General features: G+C 36.1%; 1 protein-coding gene and 2 non-coding genes across 4 annotated transcripts in view; all 3 read right to left on the bottom strand.

The window, feature by feature from the left end:
- The window catches only part of HPDL (4-hydroxyphenylpyruvate dioxygenase like), a 155,479-nt gene extending 132,014 nt beyond the window's left edge, over nt 1-23,465 (bottom strand). The window contains exon 1 of one of the 2 annotated variants that reach the window (XM_053693563.1): nt 23,253-23,465. In XM_053693563.1, the coding sequence (XP_053549538.1) occupies nt 23,253-23,289 (37 nt within the window). In that variant the 5' untranslated portion in view covers nt 23,290-23,465. Of the gene's footprint in view, nt 1-12,061; nt 12,086-23,252 lie in introns of those variants that run through there. The other variant, XM_053693567.1, reaches the window with a different exon arrangement.
- On the bottom strand, nt 765-880 carry LOC128641551 (U5 spliceosomal RNA). Its single transcript, XR_008399565.1, has one exon. It is a non-coding gene; the product is annotated as a U5 spliceosomal RNA (small nuclear RNA).
- On the bottom strand, nt 15,853-15,968 carry LOC128641552 (U5 spliceosomal RNA). The gene has a single exon (XR_008399566.1). It is a non-coding gene; the product is annotated as a U5 spliceosomal RNA (small nuclear RNA).
- Nucleotides 23,466-25,669: the final 2,204 nt, after the last annotated feature.

Below are 25,669 nucleotides of genomic sequence, written 5' to 3'. Positions count from 1 at the left end.
ACTGAATCACTGACTCCCAAGATGAGTTACAGACAACTCTGCAAGTCCCAGGTAAAGCACAAGCTTTTACTGAGTCTGAGTCACACACAGCACAGAGCAGCTCAGGATTAGTATAAACTGCAGTGTGTGCTGTGTGTGAGTCAGATATAAGTTTCAGTAAAAATCTAATACAAACAGATATCAATTTAACATTAAAAACAGGTTAAAAATAACAATACACATTACTTTATTAATAACTTTCTTCACTGTCTAGAAACAGCAGAGCTGCGCACTGTTATATAACGCTGTGTGATTCAGGCAAAGACTCATACAAGCTCTCTGCTGAGTGAAACACACACAGATCATATTACAGATTCACCTTCACTCACAAGGAAGTGGCTTTTACACAGCACAGGCAATGAACTGAATCAGAATCACTTTCATGATTCAATTCACCCAGTTCACTGCAGAGAGTCGAGTCGGTGATTTAAATCAGTGATTCCCTAGCCAAGCCTATTGCATTGTAATATTCAGCAGCAGTTACTGTTGTCACTTGCTCGTGCTGTGTGTGTCCAGCAGGGGGCGGTAAAACAATGTGCTACTTTTACTTATATTGTTAAAGTTTCTAGCTTGTTGCAAAATATCTAATAGCAACTAATGTTTTTATTATCTGATAAATAATTGTTACAAAGACAACTTGCATTTGAATTAAAGTAACAAACTGAAATAAAAAAGTAACCTGCCAATTAGAAGTGAATTACTTTCTGTCTTTAACTATAATGTTTAGCTCTGCATGCGGCAGAGCCTCAAAAAATTAATTGTAACTCATGATTGTTCCTCTCCACGGAAATCTTTAGTAAAAGGCGAAAGATTTATTCGATCTGAAGAGAAACCAGAGTAGTGATGTCCGGTTCATGAACGAATCGTTCATTTGAACCGGATCTTTTCACTGAACTGAATGAATCAGTACATCAGACTGAAAAAAAGAAAAAGAGGGGGCGCCCTAAGTGTAGGAGAGAAGATGTGACCAAATAATTCTATACTTCTATAATAATTCTATACTTATGTATCTAGATGTTAGATTAATATTAAAAAATGCTAAAGTGATAAATCAAGGTGATATACTGTGGGAACCAGTGTCAATGTGGTTTTAAAGTGATAAATCATACAATGTGCAATGTTATACAGTGTTAATCGATAGCAATGTGATACAGGGTAAAAGTAATAAACAATCAAAACAAACACAGTGATAATAAAGTGAAAGTCTCTATTGGGATGGGAGGCAGCTATCTGTGATGATCCAGGCCAGGATCCAGGAGCAGCAATCTATGAAGAGAAAAGACAGAAGCGCCACATGGCCCAATATTGTTTGATCCAGAATAAATAGATCTTAAGGTGATGAGTAAACTCACGTTTAGTAGAGCACCTCAGTTAGTGCTAGATATACGGTCTGGGATCTATTTGGTCACCCAGAAGACCAACTTCCTGCACAGGAGCTGATGTCTGTATAGGCAGAAGGAAAACACAGGTGCCAATGTGGCCTAGTATTGCTGGTGCAAAGGTGTCAATACAAGCAAAGAGATGAATAATACTCACAAAGTGTAAAGCACCTCTCGTGGTGCTATAGAGGCATGAAGGGGTCAATTCAGTCACCCAACAGACTTGTAGCCAGACATCCAAATGGATCCAGAGGTGCAAAAGGATCCCACAATTGATCCAGAAAAGGAATTAATCCTCAGGAAAAGGATAAAAGATATATATCCCAAAGAAAGATGCAGCAAGTGTTCAAAATATTAAAAAGTGACTTTAATAAAATTGTAAAAATAACAGGCAACGCGTTTCTCAGCCAATGGCTGTTTCATCAGGCTTCATAAAATGTTTACTGAACACTTGCTAGATATACCCTAAACCTAAATTAATTGATATTAAACAGGTGGTAGTGGGATGGGTCTACTTAATCAGTAATATGATCCCAACCAATCAATTGCTACCATATAGAACACACATTAAAATATAAACATAAACAGTGTACAATATAATATACAATGCATAATACAGATTTCATACATTCCTAGTTAACATTATTCATGCTACATTTTATTTAGTCAAATATACTTAAAAAAAAAAACCTTTATACCTTATTTTTTAGAAAACAATAATAATGAAGCACACATTAAAACATACAGCATAATGTCAACCATACACAGTATGGGAGGCAATGCTGAATAGCAATTTTTGTATATATATATTTTCCTAGTTGGTATTACATTTGATTTTAAGCTATCATTTCACTAAACTTATAAAGGTCATACCTTGTTATGAGTGACATGTTGTATAAAGGCAAATTAATTTCAGATGACATGTGTGATTGGGAACAGACAGAGCACAGCAATTCCAATACTAGTGAACGTTAAGTTCTTTTGAAAAAATAAGTAGATGTCTCAATCAGCTATTGTCTCATAGTTTCAAGTTCTGTGTAATTTAAATTCGCCGCTAACTAAGTCGGCGTCCACAGGCGCTCAATGCGCATGACAAGCTACAGTCAGATGTGGCCCAATCGCTGCATACGCTCAAGAGTAGGCGTTGGCGATGTCTACATTCCTCCTCTGCGCTGAGTGCGCATGCCCGGCTTCAATGTTTCTGTCAAGTCAGGATCGCACAGCAGCGATCCTGATCCAGATACGTGGCACTGGCTGATAGGATTATGATGATAAGGGGCGTGAGGTGTATCGCAACCATAGTGCATCCTTCTAATCAGTAATATGTGGAGCCAATATTGCACCAATAAAAGGGCCAGATAAAGATATTAACTAAGGCGAGTACCAGAATTATCTAGTAGAGAGAGAAGATCTCTTGTTACACCAATAAAGGGGCCAAAAATAGAGCGTAGTGAAGGCAAAACACTAAAATTATCTGGTGGGGAGATAAGCATTACTGCCAATTCATACTAATAGTGTCATATGAATTACAACAGTGGGGCATAAATCACCCAAGTCTGCAGTTAAACACTACAACTGCATAGGTTTCTAACACTGATTGGATATATAAATTGGGATGGATCAAGTGATATACTAAAGTAAAATGTTGAATTCCAGTAATAATAATAGATAAATGTATACAATATGCATAACATTCATATATAACTGCTACTGAATCTAATCGCAGTTAAATGTCTGAGTGCATCCAGATGGAAAGCATAAGATATACCACTTCAAAAACAGAGATAATATTAATAAATACCAATAGATGGTCAAAATCATATGTTTAAAATAAATTAATGTGATAGATATGATAGCTATTATTATAATATCAGATCCAGTCAAAGTTAGCACACTGGTCTATAATGAGTTAATGAGACATTTAACTGCGATTAGATTCAGTAGCAGTTATATATGAATGTTATGCATATTGTATACATTTATCTATTATTATTACTGGAATTCAACATTTTACTTTAGTATATCACTTGATCCATCCCAATTTAGTAGACTTGGGTGATTTATGCCCCACTGTTGTAATTCATATGACACTATTAGTATGAATTGGCAGTAATGCTTATCTCCCCACCAGATAATTTTAGTGTTTTGCCTTCACTACGCTCTATTTTTGGCCCCTTTATTGGTGTAACAAGAAATCTTCTCTCTCTACTAGATAATTCTGGTACTCGCCTTAGTTAATATCTTTATCTGGCCCTTTTATTGGTGCAATATTGGCTCCACATATTACTGATTAGAAGGATGCACTATGGTTGCGATACACCTCACGCCCCTTATCATCATAATCCTATCAGCCAGTGCCACGTATCTGGATCAGGATCGCTGCTGTGCGATCCTGACTTGACAGAAACATTGAAGCCGGGCATGCGCACTCAGCGCAGAGGAGGAATGTAGACATCGCCAACGCCTACTCTTGAGCGTATGCAGCGATTGGGCCACATCTGACTGTAGCTTGTCATGCGCATTGAGCGCCTGTGGACGCCGACTTAGTTAGCGGCGAATTTAAATTACACAGAACTTGAAACTATGAGACAATAGCTGATTGAGACATCTACTTATTTTTTCAAAAGAACTTAACGTTCACTAGTATTGGAATTGCTGTGCTCTGTCTGTTCCCAATCACACATGTCATCAGAAATTAATTTGCCTTTATACAACATGTCACTCATAACAAGGTATGACCTTTATAAGTTTAGTGAAATGATAGCTTAAAATCAAATGTAATACCAACTAGGAAAATATATATATACAAAAATTGCTATTCAGCATTGCCTCCCATACTGTGTATGGTTGACATTATGCTGTATGTTTTAATGTGTGCTTCATTATTATTGTTTTCTAAAAAATAAGGTATAAAGGTTTTTTTTTTTTAAGTATATTTGACTAAATAAAATGTAGCATGAATAATGTTAACTAGGAATGTATGAAATCTGTATTATGCATTGTATATTATATTGTACACTGTTTATGTTTATATTTTAATGTGTTTTCTATATGGTAGCAATTGATTGGTTGGGATCATATTACTGATTAAGTAGACCCATCCCACTACCACCTGTTTAATATCAATTAATTTAGGTTTAGGGTATATCTAGCAAGTGTTCAGTAAACATTTTATGAAGCCTGATGAAACAGCCATTGGCTGAGAAACGCGTTGCCTGTTATTTTTACAATTTTATTAAAGTCACTTTTTAATATTTTGAACACTTGCTGCATCTTTCTTTGGGATATATATCTTTTATCCTTTTCCTGAGGATTAATTCCTTTTCTGGATCAATTGTGGGATCCTTTTGCACCTCTGGATCCATTTGGATGTCTGGCTACAAGTCTGTTGGGTGACTGAATTGACCCCTTCATGCCTCTATAGCACCACGAGAGGTGCTTTACACTTTGTGAGTATTATTCATCTCTTTGCTTGTATTGACACCTTTGCACCAGCAATACTAGGCCATATTGGCACCTGTGTTTTCCTTCTGCCTATACAGACATCAGCTCCTGTGCAGGAAGTTGGTCTTCTGGGTGACCAAATAGATCCCAGACCGTATATCTAGCACTAACTGAGGTGCTCTACTAAACGTGAGTTTACTCATCACCTTAAGATCTATTTATTCTGGATCAAACAATATTGGGCCATGTGGCGCTTCTGTCTTTTCTCTTCATAGAGTACATCAGACTGAACTGATTCGTTTGAAACAGTTCAGTTCCTGAGTCATCAGCAGCACTGGTAATACGATCCTAGAGTGAGTTCTGCTCTGCTAACTCCTCCTTTAATGAATCACACAGCAGAATCTCACTCTAGGATCATATTACCAGTGTTGTTGAATCAGTGAACTGTTAGCTAACTCGTCTGCAATGAATCAGTCTGTTAACAGTTCACTGATTCAAAAGAAGTGAACTGTTAGCAAACTACTCAGTGTACTGTTAACAGACAGATTCATTGCATACGAGTTAACAGTACACTGATTCAAATATCAGGTCACACTCACAGCGGTTCTCAACAGACCCCTGCATTTACATTAACCCATTCAGCATCCCATGTTGGTGTATATATAATATATTATATATATATATATATATATATATAATTTGTTGTTCTTCCTCTATATCTAAGCTAACTTTTACTTAGCAACAGCTACAAATTATATATATATATATATATATATATACACACAAACATGGGATGCTGAATGGGTTAATGTAATTGCAGGGGTCTGTTGAGAACCACTGCGAGTGTGACCTGTTATTTGAATCAGTGTACTGTTATCTAAATGATTCATTAGAGTTACAGTACACTGAGTCATTTACATACAGCACTTAGCACTGCAGGAAACGAATCTGCGGCTCTACAGTTCACCTACTGAACATGAGGTAGAGCCTCTACCTCATGTTCAGTAGGTGAACTGGTGAATCGGTTCATGAACCAGTTCAGTTAATGAAACCGTCCGAAATGAACCGGTTCACCCAAAAGAACCGAACTGCACATCACTAAACCAGAGTACACTGAATATTAAACAAATTTAAAGGGGGGATTAGTTCAAACCCTTTCAAAATAAGAGAGAGAGAGAGATAATTGTTGATTGTATTATTTACACTATATATTACTAAGTATTAAGGTATGGAAATTGTAACAATCAATAAAACCCTAACAAATTAAAAAATGTATTTAAAAAGTAAACCTATTTCAAAGATTGCTACAGCTAGGAGCACAGCATTATGGGTATGCAAATGAGAACAGTCTAGCTGTGATTAGCTGTGCAGTGAGTAATAACTTTACTGAAGCTTTACAGAGCATGAAAAAGCAACAAATAAAATTCTGATGTAAAAAGTGCAAACCTGTTTCAGATAAGAGAGAGAAAAACTTAGTCTATATAATTACAGAATAACTTATTAGTAATTGATTCTTTTCTTTACAAGGATGAGTGAGATATATTATTTACTGCACAACAGATTCACCAGGAACCTCTCAAGCTTCGTTAGTTTTGTCATTTCAGCCTCACGTTATTTTATGCTGCTGATTTTCTGTGGTACTTTAGTAACAATCTTGTTTATTTTATCAGCTCACATCTCATTAGCTTTGTTCATTATTACTAGAGTATCATAGTGGTGCTGTGACTATTGTAAGTTTTTATCTTATAAAGTAACATTGTAGAGAACAATGTTACTTAATTAACAATTCAGCTGAATGATAATCTGTAAGTTTTGTGACTGGTTAGAAAAATAAATATTACACTTTATAGAAAGGCAGAGAAGAAAATAAATAATTAATAATCTTATTCTTCTATATTTAATTTAAAGGGACAGTCTAGTTAAAATTAAACTTTCATTATTCAGATAGGACTTGTAGTTGTAATCAACTTTCCAATTTACTTTTATCATCAAATTTGCTTTGTTCTCTTGGTATTCTTAGTTAAAACTAAACCTAGGTAGGCTCATATCCTAATTTCTAAGCCCTTGAAGGCTGCCTCTTATCACAGGCTTGTTTAATTGCTTTTCACAACAAGAGTCTGTTAGTTCATGTGGGCCATATAGATAACGCTGTGTTCATGCCAGGGGAGTTATTTAAGAGTTAGCACAACACAATTCTAAATGCAAGTCAATAGATAATAAATACAAAGTGACAATATGCAGATTACTTTATATTGTGTGCCTGAGAACTGTTGTATCTGCTTGAGAGTATAAAGTGTGTTTTACATAGTGCTGTTAGCATTATTATGTCATTTTCTGTACAGAAACATCTGGTGTCTTTACGTTATTTTCAGTTGCTGATTTTATGTGGTGATTTGGTAACATTCCTGTATATTCCATCTGACCACATATTATTATCTCTGTTCCCTATTAATACAGTTAATTATTGTCTGCAGTTAATACTGAACTGCATAACTATTTACCTGATATCTTATTAGTAGTGATGTGCAGTTTGTGAACGAATCGTTCATTTGAACTGTTTTTTTTCAGTGAACTGTATGAATCAGTTCACCAGACTGAACTGATTCGTTAGAAACAGTTCACTTCCTGGGTCTGCAGCAGCACTGGGGATCATAGAGTGAGTTCTGCTTCTGCTAACTCCTTTGCAAAGAATCACTCAGCAGAATCAGACAGCCTCACTCTAGGATTATATTACCAGTGCTGTTGTATCAGTGTACTGAATCAGTGTGCTGTTAACTAACTCGCTGATTCATGTTGTAATATTATGTTTAAGGGCTCCATGTACTAAGCCGTCAATTCATCCGTCATTTTAGACGCGGATAAACTCGCCGTTACTCGCCGCGGGCGAAATGGTGTCCGCTGTCACTATGTACTAATAATCCCCCAATAAATAGACAAGTCTAGCCCGCCGCGAGCAGTGGCGGATTATTGATAAATTTGACGTCTCGCTCGCCGCGACTAAGCTGATGTACTTTTAACTTTCAGTTGAATTGTCTGGCCAATTATTAACACGTGACATGCAAGGTGTCACGAACATCATAGTAGTCGTGGGAATAGAATTTTGCTCCTATAAAAGTTCAACTTATCTAAACAACTTTATTATTGTTCTAAATTTTTTGAAGAGTGATAACAGCGTTATTTTTGTAATATTTATTTACAATTTGGATATGGCTTCATCTGGATCTGATAATATATAAATATTAATATAAAAATAATTATAAAGATTGACAACTATACAATACAAATTTAAAATATAGATTACTCTTTAATTACAGTCGACAAATTTGGCGCAATTTATGTACATGGAAATGAGAGACAAATTAGACGCCAGTTATGCTGTACAATGCTGATATTACTGCCTTTTATATATGTCTAGACTGGCGTCTAGATTGACATTCCTATTGTTTTGTACCTTGCCCGCCACCTAAAAGGTGGCGAGGCAAAAATAACGAGGTGGGAGCGGAAATTGTAGCGAGCGGACAAATAGATTTTTTAGTACATTCGTTTTTGGCGAGTTGGTGGTCAAATGTGTCTAATTACAGTGAAAAATGGAGCGGTAGCGAGGTTTGGCGGATAAGTACGCTCGCAATTTTAAAGATGCGAGTTTTAACATAATTGACGGCTTTGTACATATCAGTTTGCGAATTTTGACGCGAGATTTGTTGCGGGTAGCTCGCTGACTGCTTAGTACATGGAGCCCTAAATATCTGTATTGTGTTTATTATTAGCAGAAACGCCTAAATATGTTTATATTGATGGCATGCAATACTGAGCATTTTCTTCCTCTTGGGCTGAACCTCCTGATCTGCTCCTTAACCTATATGTTCTGTTTCTATCACTTCAGAGGGACTTACACTGTCACAATCAAAAGCATTTTTGAATCCATATTTCTTTCCCCCAAATTGCTTTGGAAAACCACAATATATGCTAGACAAGCAAATTGTATAACCATTTTCTACTTAAACAACTGCAAGCTGGCAGTGCTGTAGCTACATACTGAATATGTATTGCCTATTGCATATGTATAGCCTGAATCGGACTGACACAGTGACTCAGGACTCACAATCCATGAATCCGATTCATGAATTCATTGTTTCAGTAAAACAAGAATCTGTGGCTCTATGTGTTCATTTGGTGAACTGATTAATTGGTTCATGAACCGGTTCAGTTAAACAAACTGAACCAAATGAACCAATTCATCCAGATGAACCGAACTTCCCATCTCTACTTATTAGGCAAAATCATAATCACACATTTTTGGTATTTATTTCTCTGAGACTTAAGAACTTATAGGGGAGTTGTAATTTTTTGATCTTGTTATAATGTACAGGGATAGCAGATTAGTGGATCTATTTTGCCTGAACTTTTTCCGTGATACCCGTGCTTGGTTTGTTAATTTGCATATTACAAACTTCAGTTTTGCATCATAAGATTTCAAGTTGTGGAGAACAATACATTTTTACACTTTCACTCTATATATATTATTTAACAGTCTTAAACCATAACAATTATAATTGAATGAAAACAAAATACCAGTTTGCTTTAGCTGAGAAATTGTACCAAGTCTGGAATCCCCAGACATAAAGACCATCATGAAAACCTGACCTCTTATTGACATATTATTGACATATTATATTATTTACATATGATGACCAAGATATATTCAGTAAACCCAAAAAAACACATTGCAAATATGGAAAGAGTTAATAAAAACATTAGAATGCCTTATAGGCATTGTATTTTCCCATTAATGTAAACATATTTTGAATGATACATTAATTATGCATACAGCTCATTTAAATAAGAACTGTGATTGGTGCTTGCTGCTGGCTCATTACAGGGTGTTCAGCAAGGGGCTGTCTAGCTGAAACATTTTATTAGGGGAAAAAAAATTGTTTTTTTTTTTTTTTATACATTTATTATTTAATTATATTAACAGTACAAAATTCCAATACATAATTGCTTTACATATTGTCATAAAAGACAGCCTTTTACATCAGAAAAAGAACAATTTAACAACATAATCATTCTTTCTTGAATAAAATGTATTTATCCTTAGTCCTAACATTGACCAAGGAGATACTTCATAAATGAGTTGTTTGTCACAATATCTAGGGATGTGCTAAAAAAAAAAAAAACCATAGGAACCTGCTACTATCTACAAGTTAACCCCAAAAACAAAATTCCTCTCAGTCCCCTCTCCCCTCCTCTCCAACGAAAAATTCACGGCTTGGGGATGCTAATAATCCGATTAATATGATTCATATAGTCATTACCCATAGATTTAATAAATGGACCCCAGACATTAAAGAATTTGTCTACCTTATAAGGGCAAAATTTTTATAGTCATATGCTTCAAGAATATCTTCTTTCATCATTGCTTTCCTTAACTGATTAACATTTGGAGATTTCCTATCGGTCCAACACGAAAAAATCAGTGATCTTGTTTTCACTATTACTTTATGTACAAATCCATTATTTCCCTCCCATAAAGATGAATGTGTAAGGAAAAATACATTTACTGCTGATAGTTTGATATCTAATTTTAGAATACTAGAAAGCCAGAAACCCACTTTCAACCACAATTGAGATTGTTTAGGGCATTCATATATCAAGTGGAGCAGATCGGGATTGTTTCTTGAGCATTTAATACACTTATTCTCCACCTCTTTATTCCACTTACGAACTCTATTGGGAGTTAAATAATCTTGGTGCATAAGTCTAAGATGCGATTCCCTCACTGCCATTGAGTTCTCCAATTTATGTATTGTCCCCAAACTGATTTGTATGGTTTTATCTTCTCTGCAGATAGGTATACTATTTTCCCATTTACTATAAAGATCTTCTAACTGCCCTAACCTAAACCCATTTAAAAGTGTTTAATAAATAATTGAGAGTGGCCTCTGCCTGATTTTTGGATGGTCTAAGAGAGGATGTGGCTGGAAGAATAAATCAGGGTCCTGGTAAAGAAATGACTTTAGGTAATGTTTTGCTTGTATAAAATAAAACCTATCCTTACCAGGAATTTGATAAAGCCCTTGAATTTCCTCAAATTTGAGTATTTGTTTAGTCTTCCAGTTACATAAATGCCCTAAATTGGATAATCCACAATCTTCCCATCGTTGAAATGTTGAGTAGTTTAGGCCTGGTATAAATTGGGAATTCCCCACCAATGGTACCCATCTAGAATGCATTTTCTTTTTTATTGATACAATTTTCATAACTGCAGTCCAAGCAACCAGAATATCTTTCAACATGGGGTGTTGATATATTTCCCTCCCTCGTTCTTTATTAGATGCATACAAAACAAATTCTAATGCCAGTGATTTACACAATCTTTTGTCTAATGAGCAATTTGTATAAGTATTAGAGTGGAAAATCCAGTCCAATGGGAACCTCAGCAAAGTGGCATAATTATATAGTAACAAATTGGGCAAAGCTAAGCCCCCACTAATAAAGGGTAGGTATAGTTTGTCAATCTTAATTCTAGGTTTCCTACCTTGCCAGATATAATATCGGAGAGCTTTCGTGAAGGTATTCAAATCCTGTTGTTTAATTAATAAAGGAAACGCACGTAGAGTATAAAGTATCTTTGGGAGGATAAACATCTTATAGACTGCCACTCTCCCTGAAAGGGAGAGTGGCAGGTTTACCCAGTTTTTAAACTTATCTATACATTGGTTTAAGACATACACTATGTTATCCCTATACCAGTTTTGGGGGGAGGAAGATAAATATATACCTAAATACTTTAATGTATCCGTTTCTACAAATGGGTAAGCCACATTGATTTTTGTTTTTTTAAGCCACAATATACTGGATTTGGAGAAATTTATTTTATATCCTGAAACCTTTCCATATAACTCTAACTGAGAGATCACTTCATTAGTTTGAGAGTTTGGTTCTGATACACATAATAAGAGGTCATCCGCAAAGATAGATAACTGAAATATCTCCTCATCCAGTCTACAACCCAGTACCTTCCTCCTGAGTTTCATAGCCAGGGGATCAAGTACCAAATCAAAAAGCAATAAGAATAATTTGACTGATCTGATCCAAATGATTCGAAACACTGAAAAGAATCACTTTGCCCAAGTCTATTGTAAAGCTGTTGCATTTAGATGCTGTGTATTGCCTGCTACACCATAAAAATACATCACCTTTGAATGTCAAAATCACAGAGGTAAAATTCTCCATGCCAACGATTTCTGTTTTGTTTCAGTCTTGCGGCATCAGGTTACTACAAGCAGGCTGTGAGAAGTTTCGTTAAAGTGATTTCTTTGCTCGTTTTGCTGCATCGTTCCTGTCCCAGTCTCATCAATCTTACAGAGACGATGTCTGCTGTAAAGCTCTGACATTTATTACATATAGGAATTTTTAACGTTGATATATTTTTACTGTTTAGCAGGAATAGAGCATTTGTGCAGGCAACGTTCTAGTATACATTTGACATAGGAATTTACATATAGCCTATGATTGGAGAGTGGGCGTGCTGGACTAAAGCACAGCTCAGCCCTTTCCTGGGGAATACTCACATGAGCAGGAATAAAACGCTAGCAAGTTTAACTATATAGGTCTAACGTCTTTAGTCACTGTATTTCCTTTAGGAACATAGACTTGTGATTGCTGTGTAAACTGGCCCTTTAATGATGCATATAGCTCATTTAAATATGAACTGTGATTGGTGCTTGCTGCTGGCTCATTACAGGGAGTTCGGCGAGGGGCTGTTTAGCTGAAACATTTTATAACGAAAAAGAAAATATTTAAACTACCTTTAACGTAGTCCCTAAATATGATTGTACTGAATTGCATGACCCTTTAATGCTATCACTATATTAACCTCAGTAAATAAAAGTGGCTTCAGTCCTCACCCTCAGCTTGTTAGTGTCTGCAGGGAACCAGCTCAGTAACTTTACAACAGGGTCTTCAGATTCTCCAATAGGAGGAGGCAAAGAACACCCCTTTTTATTAAAGGAATTTTTGTAAGTCGGCGATGTAAAGCGGGCTTTGCAATGTGTTTAAAAATAGAATAAATATTTATTCATGCAATACATCTCCAATAAACTGGTGATAATGTTGAGAATACACATGGTGTTATTTAATGTCTGATAATGATCATTTCAATGTTCTATTTAGTTTGTTTTGTCTCTTAACAAAGTATTTCAGGCTGTCTTTATACTACAATTTAAATGCTTTAACCACAGTATTTTGTGTTCCTATTTACAACAGGGCAGTTACAAAGCTGAGTAACAAATATATCACAGATCTGTATTGTGACGCTTCTTGCAGTGCTTATTATATACAGTATGTAAACTTAAAGGGACAGTCAACTCAACTGTTTTATTGTTTTAAAATATAGTTAATCCCTTTATTACCCATTCCCCAGTGTTCAGTTAAGAGCAAATGTAAATAATAATGTGCGCATGTGTACTGAGCATATTATAATAAAAATATCTGCACATGCGTACTGGGAGCTACAATAACAATACTAAGCAAAAACAAACTTAATAGTCATTCTAATACTGCTACTTACACAAATGGTTCACATGCTATTTGTACAGCAACATCTGGTGACTACAAAAAGATCCACCTTAACCCATGGACCTCGGGAACCACATTAGATATCAGTGATGTACAAGAAGCCCCATCCAACATCAGATCTATGTGACACATTTCTCCATAAACAAATGAGACATCATTAGTGACAGACAGTGACAACAATCTTAGGAATCACTGGCTCTGTACCAGGCAGAACAACATCTGGAACTGGCACCAGAACCATCTCAATAGCAGCGTGCAGATGGCAGTGATACTATAAACAGCACCTAAATGGTTCAGACAAAATATCAGGGGGAAGGTAGCACAATATATACATAAGGTATCCTCACATGCTGTTGTAGTATTATACTAGGGGGTCAATTTATTAATGGCTTTGCAAGACTTTGAAGCCCTGCAACTGCAGGTTCCCACAAGAGACCGCTGCTTTTCTAACCTTTCGCCACCTCTAAGGTGGCAAATTTCAATTTCCCATGGTCTCGTCTGACCAGGGAGATTGACAGCTCCTGCCCACATGTGATTGGCTGTGCGCGGGCACTGGCGGGATTGCAAGTGAGCACAAAATAGCGCTCGTGTGTAATGCTGAATTCCGCCATATATGCGCCTCTGTGTGCTGCAGCTTGATAAATTGACCTATAGATAGGAGCAATCTCAGATCTATCTTTATGAAGACTACTAGGTCTGATGTAAAACACAGACGTATAAAAATTATATTAGTGATTAATTGATGTGTAGTTTATTAATAGAGGCTAATAAGTAGGTGCTTGAGGTTAATACATAGTTAAAGACACTGCTTTGTAAGTCTAGAGGGAAATCAGATAAATTCTGTTTTATGTAATGAATTATGAAGAATGCTAATTTATGGGGACCTTGGAAAATGTTCATAAATTATATATTTCAGAGAGCGCAAAAAATAGATTAAAACCGAAAATGTGCAAAGCATTTTGGGTGTATAAATGATCATACAGTAGAGAAAAAGCATCTAACTGGCTAGGTCAGTGCAGATGCTCAGGGGACTGCAGGGGAAATAATTATTTATTAACAGTCGCCCCAGGTTTACTGGCATATCAGCTTCTACAGTTCATAGCTGATTGCATGAAGATTATTCATTAAAGCTGATTAATCTTTCTGGTTTTAGTGCTGGGAAACTGCATGAAAGTGATTATTTTCAGTGATTTGGATCAGATCAAATGATTCAAATCAGGGTTCATTTCCTGTAAATCAGGCACAGCCACTAGTAAATCTGACACACTCAGTACTGAAAGTGTCATCTGCTCTTTAGATTCATAGAGGAGTTGTGTTCAGCAACAGATCTTTGAATCACAGTTTAATAGGGAATCAGTTTTGTGAAAACAAACACTCAAACTATAAATATTTTTTTATGTATTTCAGTCACAACTGTTTCCCTATTACACTATGTGATTATAATTATAATATACATTTCAGATAAATTTATTAATCTGTTTAATACTTTTGAAAATATCTCACATGAAATGTTTGATATCTAAACTGTGTGAATGTATTAGATTGCACAATACACAATCATAGACAAATGTGCTTTTTAATTCCCTTCCTAACTCTTTTGCCAGCACTTAAAGTTCCCTCCATTTAGTCTGATTCCCTCCTGTCCTAATGAGTCACTGAATCACTGACTCCCAAGATGAGTTACAGACAACTCTGCAAGTCCCAGGTAAAGCACAAGCTTTTACTGAGTCTGAGTCACACACAGCACAGAACAGCTCAGGATTAGTATAAACTGCAGTGTGTGCTGTGTGTGAGTCAGATATAAGTTTCAGTAAAAATCTAATACAAACAGATATCCATTTAACATTAAAAACAGGTTAAAAATAACAATACACATAAATAACTTTCTTCACTGTCTAGAAACAGCAGAGCTGCGCACTGTTATATAACGCTGTGTGATTCAGGCAAAGACTCATACAAGCTCTCTGCTGAGTGAAACACACACAGATCATATTACAGATTCACCTTCACTCACAAGGAAGTGGCTTTTACACAGCACAGGCAATGAACTGAATCAGAATCACTTTCATGATTCAATTCACCCAGTTCACTGCAGAGAGTCGAGTCGGTGATTTAAATCAGTGATTCCCTAGCCAAGCCTATTGCATTGTAATATTCAGCAGCAGTTACTGTTGTCACTTGCTCGTGCTGTGTGTGTCCAGCAGGGGGCGGTAAAACAATGTGCTACTTTTAGTTATATTGTTAAAGTTTCTAGCTTGATGCAAAATATCTAATAGCAACTAATGTTTTTATTATCTGATAAATAATTGTTACAAAGACAACTTGCATTTGAATTAAAGTAACAAACTGAAATCAAAAAGTAACCTGCCAATTAGAAGTGAATTACTTTCTGTCTTTAACTATAATGTTTAGCTCTGCATGCGGCAGAGCCTCAAAAAATTAATTGTAACTCATGATTGTTCCTCTCCACGGAAATCTTTAGTAAAAGGCGAAAGATTTATTCAATCTGAAGAGAAACCAGAGTATACTGAATAGTAAACAAATTTAAAGGGGGGATTAGTTCAAACCCTTTCAAAATAAGAGAGAGAGAGAGATAATTGTTGATTGTATTATTTACACTATATATTACTAAGTATTAAGGTATGGAAATTGTAACAATCAATAAAATCCTAAGAAATTAAAAAATGTATTTAAAAAGTAAACCTATTTGAAAGATTGCTACAGCTAGGAGCACAGCATTATGGGTATGCAAATGAGACCAGTCTAGTTGTGATTAGCTGTGTAGTGAGTAATAACTTTACTGAAGCTTTACAGAGCATGAAAAAGCAACAAATAAAATTCTGATGTAAAAAGTGCAAACCTGTTTCAGATAAGAGAGAGAAAAACTCTCTATATAATTACAGAATAACTTATTAGTAAATGATTCTTTTCTTTACAAGGATGAGTGAGATATATTATTTACTGCACAACAGATTCACCAGGAACCTCTCAAGCTTTGTTAGTTTTGTCATTTCAGCCTCACGTTATTTTATGCTGCTGATTTTCTGTGGTACTTTAGTAACAATCTTGTTTATTTTATCAGCTCACATCTCATTAGCTTTGTTCATTATTCAAATAATTTATTAGTGTTTGTAAATGTGCTACTGAGCTGTAAAACTATTTACCTAATATCTTATAGAGTAACATTGTAGATAACACTGTTACTCAAGTAACAATTCAGCTGAATGATAATCTATAAGTTTTGTGACTGGTTAGAGAAATAAATATTACACTTTATAGAAAGGCAGAGAAGAAAATAAATAATCATCTTATTCTTCTATATTTAATTTAAAGGGACAGTCTAGTTAAAATTAAACTTTCATTATTCAGATAGGACTTGTAGTTGTAATCAACTTTCCAATTTACTTTTATCATCAAATTTGCTTTGTTCTCTTGGTATTCTTAGTTAAAACTAAACCTAGGTAGGCTCATATCCTAATTTCTAAGCCCTTGAAGGCTGCCTCTTATCACAGGCTTGTTTAATTGCTTTTCACAACAAGAGTCTGTTAGTTCATGTGGGCCATATAGATAACGCTGTGTTCATGCCAGGGGAGTTATTTAAGAGTTAGCACAACACAATTCTAAATGCAAGTCAATAGATAATAAATACAAAGTGACAATATGCAGATTACTTTATATTGTGTGCCTGAGAACTGTTGTATCTGCTTGAGAGTATAAAGTGTGTTTTACATAGAGTTATTAGCATTATTATGTCATTTTCTGTACAGAAACATCTGGTGTCTTTACGTTATTTTCAGTTGCTGATTTTATGTGGTGATTTGGTAACATTCCTGTATATTCCATCTGACCACATATTATTATCTCTGTTCCCTATTAATACAGTTAATTATTGTCTGCAGTTAATACTGAACTGCATAACTATTTACCTGATATCTTATTAGTAGTGATGTGCAGTTTGTGAACGAATCGTTCATTTGAACTGTTTTTTTTCAGTGAACTGTATGAATCAGTTCACCAGACTGAACTGATTTGTTAGAAACAGTTCACTTCCTGGGTCTGCAGCAGCACTGGGGATCCTAGAGTGAGTTCTGCTTCTGCTAACTCCTTTGCAAAGAATCACTCAGCAGAATCAGACAGCCTCACTCTAGGATCATATTACCAGTGCTGTTGTATCAGTGTACTGAATCAGTGTGCTGTTAACTAACTCGCTGATTCATGTTGTAATATTATGTTTAAATATCTGTATTGTGTTTATTATTAGCAGAAATGCCTAAATATGTTTATATTGATGGCATGCAATACTGAGCATTTTCTTCCTCTTGGGCTGAACCTCCTGATCTGCTCCTTAACCTATATGTTCTGTTTCTATCACTTCAGAGGGACTTACACTGTCACAATCAAAAGCATTTTTGAACCCATATTTCTTTCCCCCAAATTGCTTTGGAAAACCTCAATATATGTTAGACAAGCAAATTGTATAACCATTTTCTACTTAACCCCTTAACGACCGAGGACGTGCAGGGTACGTCCTCAGAAAAAAGGCAGTTAATGCCTGAGAACGTACCCTGCACGTCCTCGGTGTGGAAAGCAGCTGGAAGCGATCCTGCTCGCTTCCAGCTGCTTTCCGGTTATTGCAGTGATGCCTCGATATGGAGGCATCCTGCAATAACCTTAAATGGCCATCCGGTGCAGAGAGAGCCACTCTGTGGCCCTCTCTGCACCGGACATCGGTGGCCGGTAACGTTGGTGGGTGGGAGCTGACTTGGGAGGCGGGTGGGCGGCCATCGATGGGCCGGGTAATGTAGAGGGGGGCGGGATCGGGGGCGATGGGGGCGCGCACAGGCGCGCGCGCGTGCACGCCGGGCGGCGGGCGGGCGCGTGCACGGGGCGGGAGCGGGTGGGAACCGCTACACTACAGAAAAGACTGCTTTAAGTTTCAGTGTAAAGCTTTTTATTTAAAAAAAAAACAACAGTCAAAAGGTATCTAGGAGGGGGTGGGGGTTTGTTCTTTGGTGGGTAGGGGAGCTACACTACAGAAAATGGGGAAAAAATAAAAAAGCAACTGTTTTTTTTATAAACTGGGTACTGGCAGACAGCTGCCAGTACCCAAGATGGCGGCCATTAAGGCAGAGGGGGAGGGTTAGACAGCTGTTTGGTGGGGGATCAGCCAGGTTGGGGGCTAAGGGGGCTCCTACACAGCAGCATATGTAAATATGCTTTAAAAAAAAACCAAAAAGCCTAAATATATATTTTATTTTAGTACTGGCAGAGTTGCTGCCAGTACTTAAGATGGCGGGGACAATTGTGGGGTGGGGGAGGGAAGGGAGCTGTTTGGGAGGGATCAGGGGGTCTGATGTGTCAGGTGGGAGGCTGATCTCTACACTAAAGCTAAAATTAACCCTGCAAGCTCCCTACAAACTTCCTAATTAACCCCTTCACTGCTAGCTATAATACACGTGTGATGCGCAGCAGCATTTAGTTGCCTTCTAAGTACCAAAAAGCAACGCCAAAGCCATATATGTCTGCTATTTCTGAACAAAGGGGATCCCAGAGAAGCATTTAGAACAATTTGTGCCATAATTGCACAAGCTGTTTGTAAATGATTTCAGTGAGAAACCTAAAATTGTGAAAAATGTAACTTTTTTTTTAATTTGATCGCAATTGGCGGTGAAATGGTGGCATGAAATATACCAAAATGGGCCTAGATCATTACTTGGGGTTGTCTACTACACTAAACTAAAGCTAAAATTACCCCAAAAAGCTCCCTACATGCTCCCTAATTAACCCCTTTACTGCTGGGCATAATACACGTGTGGTGCACAGTGGCATTTAGCATCCTTCTAATTACCAAAAAGCAACACCAAAGCCATATATGTCTGCTATTTCTGAACAAAGGGGATCCCAAAGAAAAATTTACAATCATTTATGCCTTAATTGCACAAGCTGTTTGTAAATAATTTCAGTGAGAAACCAAAAGTTTGTGAAAAAATTTGTGAAAAAGTGAACGATTTTTTGTATTTGATCGCATTTGGCGGTGAAATGGTGGCATGAAATATACCAAAATTGGCCTAGATCAATACTTTGGGATGTTTACTAAAAAAAAATATATACATGTCAATAGATATTCAGGGATTCCTGAAAGATATTAGTGTTCTAATGTAACTAGCGCTAATCTTGAAAAAAAAATGGTTTGGAAATAGCAAAGTGCTACTTGTATTTATGGCCCTATAACTTACAAAAAAAGCAAAGAACATGTAAACATTGGGTATTTCTAAACTCAGGACAAAATTTAGAAACTATTTAGCATGGGTGTTTTTTGGTGGTTGCAGATGTATAACAGATTTTGGGGGTCAAAGTTAGAAAAAGTGTGTTTTTTTTTCCATTTTTTTCTCATATTTTATAAATTTTTTTAAAGTAAATTATAAGATATGATGAAAATAATGGTATCTTTGGAAAGTCCATTTAATGGCGAGAAAAACGGTATATAATATATGTGGGTACAGTAAATGAGTAAGAGGAAAATTACAGCTAAACACAAACACCGCAAAAATGTAAAAATAGCCTTGGTCCCAAATCGACAGAAAATGGAAAAGTGCTGTGGTCATTAAGGGGTTAAACAACTGCAAGCTGGCAGTGCTGTAGCTACATACTGAATATGTATTGCCTATTGCATATGTATAGCCTGAATCGGACTGACACAGTGACTCAGGACTCACGATCCATGAATCCGATTCATGAATTCATTGTTTCAGTAAAACAAGAATCTGTGGCTCTATGTGTTCATTTGGTGAACTGATTAATTGGTTCATGAACCGGTTCAGTTAAACAAACTGAACCAAATGAACCAATTCATCCAGATGAACCGAACTTCCCATCTCTACTTATTAGGAAAAATCATAATCACACATTTTTGGTATTTATTTCTCTGAGACTTAAGAACTTATAGGGGAGTTGTAATTTTCTTGATCTTGTTATAATGTACAGGGATAGCAGATTAGCGGATCTATTTTGCCTGAACTTTTTCCGTGATACCCGTGCTTGGTTTGTTAATTTGCATATTACAAACTTCAGTTTTGCATCATAAGATTTCAAGTTGTGGAGATCAATACATTTTTACACTTTCACTCTATATATATTATTTAACAGTCTCAACCCATAACAATTATAATTGAATGAAAACAAAATACCAGTTTGCTTTAGCTGAGAAATTGTACCAAGTCTGGAATCCCCAGACATAAAGACCATCATGAAAACCTGACCTCTTATTGACATATTATTGACATATTATATTATTTACATATTATATTATTTACATATGATGACCAAGATATATTCAGTAAACCCCAAAAAAACACATTGCAAATATGGAAAGAGTTAATAAAAACATTAGAATGCCTTATAGGCATTGTATTTTCCCATTAATGTAAACATATTTTGAATGATAAATTAATTATGCATACAGCTCATTTAAATAAGAACTGTGATTGGTGCTTGCTGCTGGCTCATTACAGGGTGTTCAGCAAGGGGCTGTCTAGCTGAAACATTTTTTTTTTTTTTTTTTACTTTTATTATTTAATTATATTAACAGTACAAAATTCCAATACATAATTGCTTTACATATTGTCATAAAAGACAGCCTTTTACATCAGAAAAAGAACAATTTAACAACATAATCATTCTTTCTTGAATAAAATGTATTTATCCTTAGTCCTAACATTGACCAAGGAGATACTTCATAAATGAGTTGTTTGTCACAATATCTAGGGATGTGCTAAAAAAACAACAAAACCATAGGAACCTGCTACTATCTACAAGTTAACCCCAAAAACAAAATTCCTCTCAGTCCCCTCTCCCCTCCTCTCCAACGAAAAATTCACGGCTTGGGGATGCTAATAATCCGATTAATATGATTCGTATAGTCATTACCCATAGATTTAATAAATGGACCCCAGACATTAAAGAATTTGTCTACCTTATAAGGGCAAAATTTTTATAGTCATATGCTTCAAGAATATCTTCTTTCATCATTGCTTTCCTTAACTGATTAACATTTGGAGATTTCCTATCGGTCCAACACGAAAAAATCAGTGATCTTGTTTTCACTATTACTTTATGTACAAATCCATTATTTCCCTCCCATAAAGATGAATGTGTAAGGAAAAATACATTTACTGCTGATCGTTTGATATCTAATTTTAGAATACTAGAAAGCCAGAAACCCACTTTCAACCACAATTGAGATTGTTTAGGGCATTCATATATCAAGTGGAGCAGATCGGGATTGTTTCTTGAGCATTTAATACACTTATTCTCCACCTCTTTATTCCACTTACGAACTCTATTGGGAGTTAAATAATCTTGGTGCATAAGTCTAAGATGCGATTCCCTCACTGCCATTGAGTTCTCCAATTTATGTATTGTCCCCAAATTGATTTGTATGGTTTTATCTTCTCTGCAGATAGGTATACTATTTTCCCATTTACTATAAAGATCTTCTAACTGCCCTAACCTAAACCCATTTAAAAGTGTTTAATAAATAATTGAGAGTGGCCTCTGCCTGATTTTTGGATGGTCTAAGAGAGGATGTGGCTGGAAGAATAAATCAGGGTCCTGGTAAAGAAATGACTTTAGGTAATGTTTTGCTTGTATAAAATAAAACCTATCCTTACCAGGAATTTGATAAAGCCCTTGAATTTCCTCAAATTTGAGTATTTGTTTAGTCTTCCAGTTACATAAATGCCCTAAATTGGATAATCCACAATCTTCCCATCGTTGAAATGTTGAGTAGTTTAGGCCTGGTATAAATTGGGAATTCCCCACCAATGGTACCCATCTAGAATGCATTTTCTTTTTTATTGATATAATTTTCATAACTGCAGTCCAAGCAACCAGAATATCTTTCAACATGGGGTGTTGATATATTTCCCTCCCTCGTTCTTTATTAGATGCATACAAAACAAATTCTAATGCCAGTGATTTACACAATCTTTTGTCTAATGAGCAATTTGTATAAGTATTAGAGTGGAAAATACAGTCCAATGGGAACCTCAGCAAAGTGGCATAATTATATAGTAACAAATTGGGCAAAGCTAAGCCCCCACTAATAAAGGGTAGGTATAGTTTGTCAATCTTAATTCTAGGTTTCCTACCTTGCCAGATATAATATCAGAGAGCTTTCGTGAAGTTATTCAAATCCTGTTGTTTAATTAATAAAGGAAACGCACGTAGAGTATAAAGTATCTTTGGGAGGATAAACATCTTATAGACTGCCACTCTCCCTGAAAGGGAGAGTGGCAGGTTTACCCAGTTTTTAAACTTATCTATACATTGGTTTAAGACATACACTATGTTATCCCTATACCAGTTTTGGGGGGAAGAAGATAAATATATACCTAAATACTTTAATGTATCCGTTTCTACAAATGGGTAAGCCACATTGATTTTTGTTTTTTTAAGCCACAATATACTGGATTTGGAGAAATTTATTTTATATCCTGAAACCTTTCCATATAACTCTAACTGAGAGATCACTTCATTAGTTTGAGAGTTTGGTTCTGATACACATAATAAGAGGTCATCCGCAAAGATAGATAACTGAAATATCTCCTCATCCAGTCTACAACCCAGTACCTTCCTCCTGAGTTTCATAGCCAGTGGATCAAGTACCAAATCAAAAAGCAATAAGAATAATTTGACTGATCTGATCCAAATGATTCGAAACACTGAAAAGAATCACTTTGCCCAAGTCTATTGTAAAGCTGTTGCATTTAGATGCTGTGTATTGCCTGCTACACCATAAAAATACATCACTTTTGAATGTCAAAATCACAGAGGTAAAATTCTCCATGCCAATGATTTCTGTTTTGTTTCAGTCTTGCTGCATCAGGTTACTACAAGCAGGCTGTGAGAAGTTTCGTTAAAGTGATTTCTTTGCTCGTTTTGCTGCATCGTTCCTGTCCCAGTCTCATCAATCTTACAGAGACGATGTCTGCTGTAAAAGCTCTGACATTTATTACATATAGGAATTTTTAACGTTGATATATTTTTACTGTTTAGCAGGAATAGAGCATTTGTGCAGGCAACGTTCTAGTATACATTTGACATAGGAATTTACATATAGCCTATGATTGGAGAGTGGGCGTGCTGGACTAAAGCACAGCTCAGCCCTTTCCTGGGGAATACTCACATGAGCAGGAATAAAACGCTAGCAAGTTTAACTATATAGGTCTAACGTCTTTAGTCACTGTATTTCCTTTAGGAACATAGACTTGTGATTGCTGTGTAAACTGGCCCTTTAATGATGCATATAGCTCATTTAAATATGAACTGTGATTGGTGCTTGCTGCTGGCTCATTACAGGGAGTTCGGCGAGGGGCTGTTTAGCTGAAACATTTTATAACGAAAAAGAAAATATTTAAACTACCTTTAACGTAGTCCCTAAATATGATTGTACTGAATTTCATAACCCTTTAATGCTATCACTATATTAACCTCAGTAAATAAAAGTGTCTTCAGTCCTCACCCTCAGCTTGTTAGTGTCTGCAGGGAACCAGCTCAGTAACTTTACAACAGGGTCTTCAGATTCTCCAATAGGAGGAGGCAAAGAACACCCCTTTATATTAAAGGAATTTTTGTAAGCCGGCGATGTAAAGCGGGCTTTGCAATGTGTTTAAAAATAGAATAAATATTTATTCATGCAATACATCTCCAATAATCTGGTGCTAATGTTGAGAATACACATGGTGTTATTTAATGTCTGATAATGATCATTTCAATGTTCTATTTAGTTTGTTTTGTCCCTTAACAAATTATTTCAGGCTGTCTTTATACTACAATTTAAATGCTTTAACCACAGTATTTTGTGTTCCTATTTACAACAGGGCAGTTACAAAGCTGAGTAACAAATATATCACAGATCTGTATTGTGACGCTTCTTGCAGTGCTTATTATATACAGTATGTAAACTTAAAGGGACAGTCAACTCAAACTGTTTTATTGTTTTAAAATATAGTTAATCCCTTTATTACCCATTCCCCAGTGTTCAGTTAAGAGCAAATGTAAATAATAATGTGCGCATGTGTACTGAGCATATTATAATAAAAATATCTGCACATGCGTACTGGGAGCTACAATAACAATACTAAGCAAAAACAAACTTAATAGTCATTCTAATACTGCTACTTACACAAATGGTTCACATGCTATTTGTACAGCAACATCTGGTGACTACAAAAAGATCCACCTTAACCCATGGACCTCGGGAACCACATTAGATATCAGTGATGTACAAGAAGCCCCATCCAACATCAGATCTATGTGACACCTTTCTCCATAAACAAATGAGACATCATTAGTGACAGACAGTGACAACAATCTTAGGAATCACTGGCTCTGTACCAGGCAGAACAACATCTGGAACTGGCACCAGAACCATCTCAATAGCAGCGTGCAGATGGCAGTGATACTATAAACAGCACCTAAATGGTTCAGACAAAATATCAGGGGGAAGGTAGCACAATATATACATAAGGTATCCTCACATGCTGTTGTAGTATTATACTAGGGGGTCAATTTATTAATGGCTTTGCAAGACTTTGAAGCCCTGCAACTGCAGGTTCCCACAAGAGACCGCTGCTTTTCTAACCTTTCGCCACCTCTAAGGTGGCAAATTTCAATTTCCCATGGTCTCGTCTGACCAGGGAGATTGACAGCTCCTGCCCACATGTGATTGGCTGTGTGCGGGCACTGGCGGGATTGCAAGTGAGCACAAAATAGCGCTCGTGTGTAATGCTGAATTCCGCCATATATGCGCCTCTGTGTGCTGCAGCTTGATAAATTGACCTATAGATAGGAGCAATCTCAGATCTATCTTTATGAAGACTACTAGGTCTGATGTAAAACACAGACGTATAAAAATTATATTAGTGATTAATTGATGTGTAGTTTATTAATAGAGGCTAATAAGTAGGTGCTTGAGGTTAATACATAGTTAAAGACACTGCTTTGTAAGTCTAGAGGGAAATCAGATAAATTCTGTTTTATGTAATGAATTATGAAGAATGCTAATTTATGGGGACCTTGGAAAATGTTCATAAATTATATATTTCAGAGAGCGCAAAAAATAGATTAAAACTGAAAATGTGCAAAGCATTTTGGGTGTATAAATGATCATACAGTAGAGAAAAAGCATCTAACTGGCTAGGTCAGTGCAGATGCTCAGGGGACTG

This window comes from Bombina bombina, chromosome 10 (assembly GCF_027579735.1).
Source record: "Bombina bombina isolate aBomBom1 chromosome 10, aBomBom1.pri, whole genome shotgun sequence".
NCBI lineage: Eukaryota > Metazoa > Chordata > Amphibia > Anura > Bombinatoridae > Bombina > Bombina bombina.
This window is presented reverse-complemented; position numbering and strand designations above follow the sequence as displayed.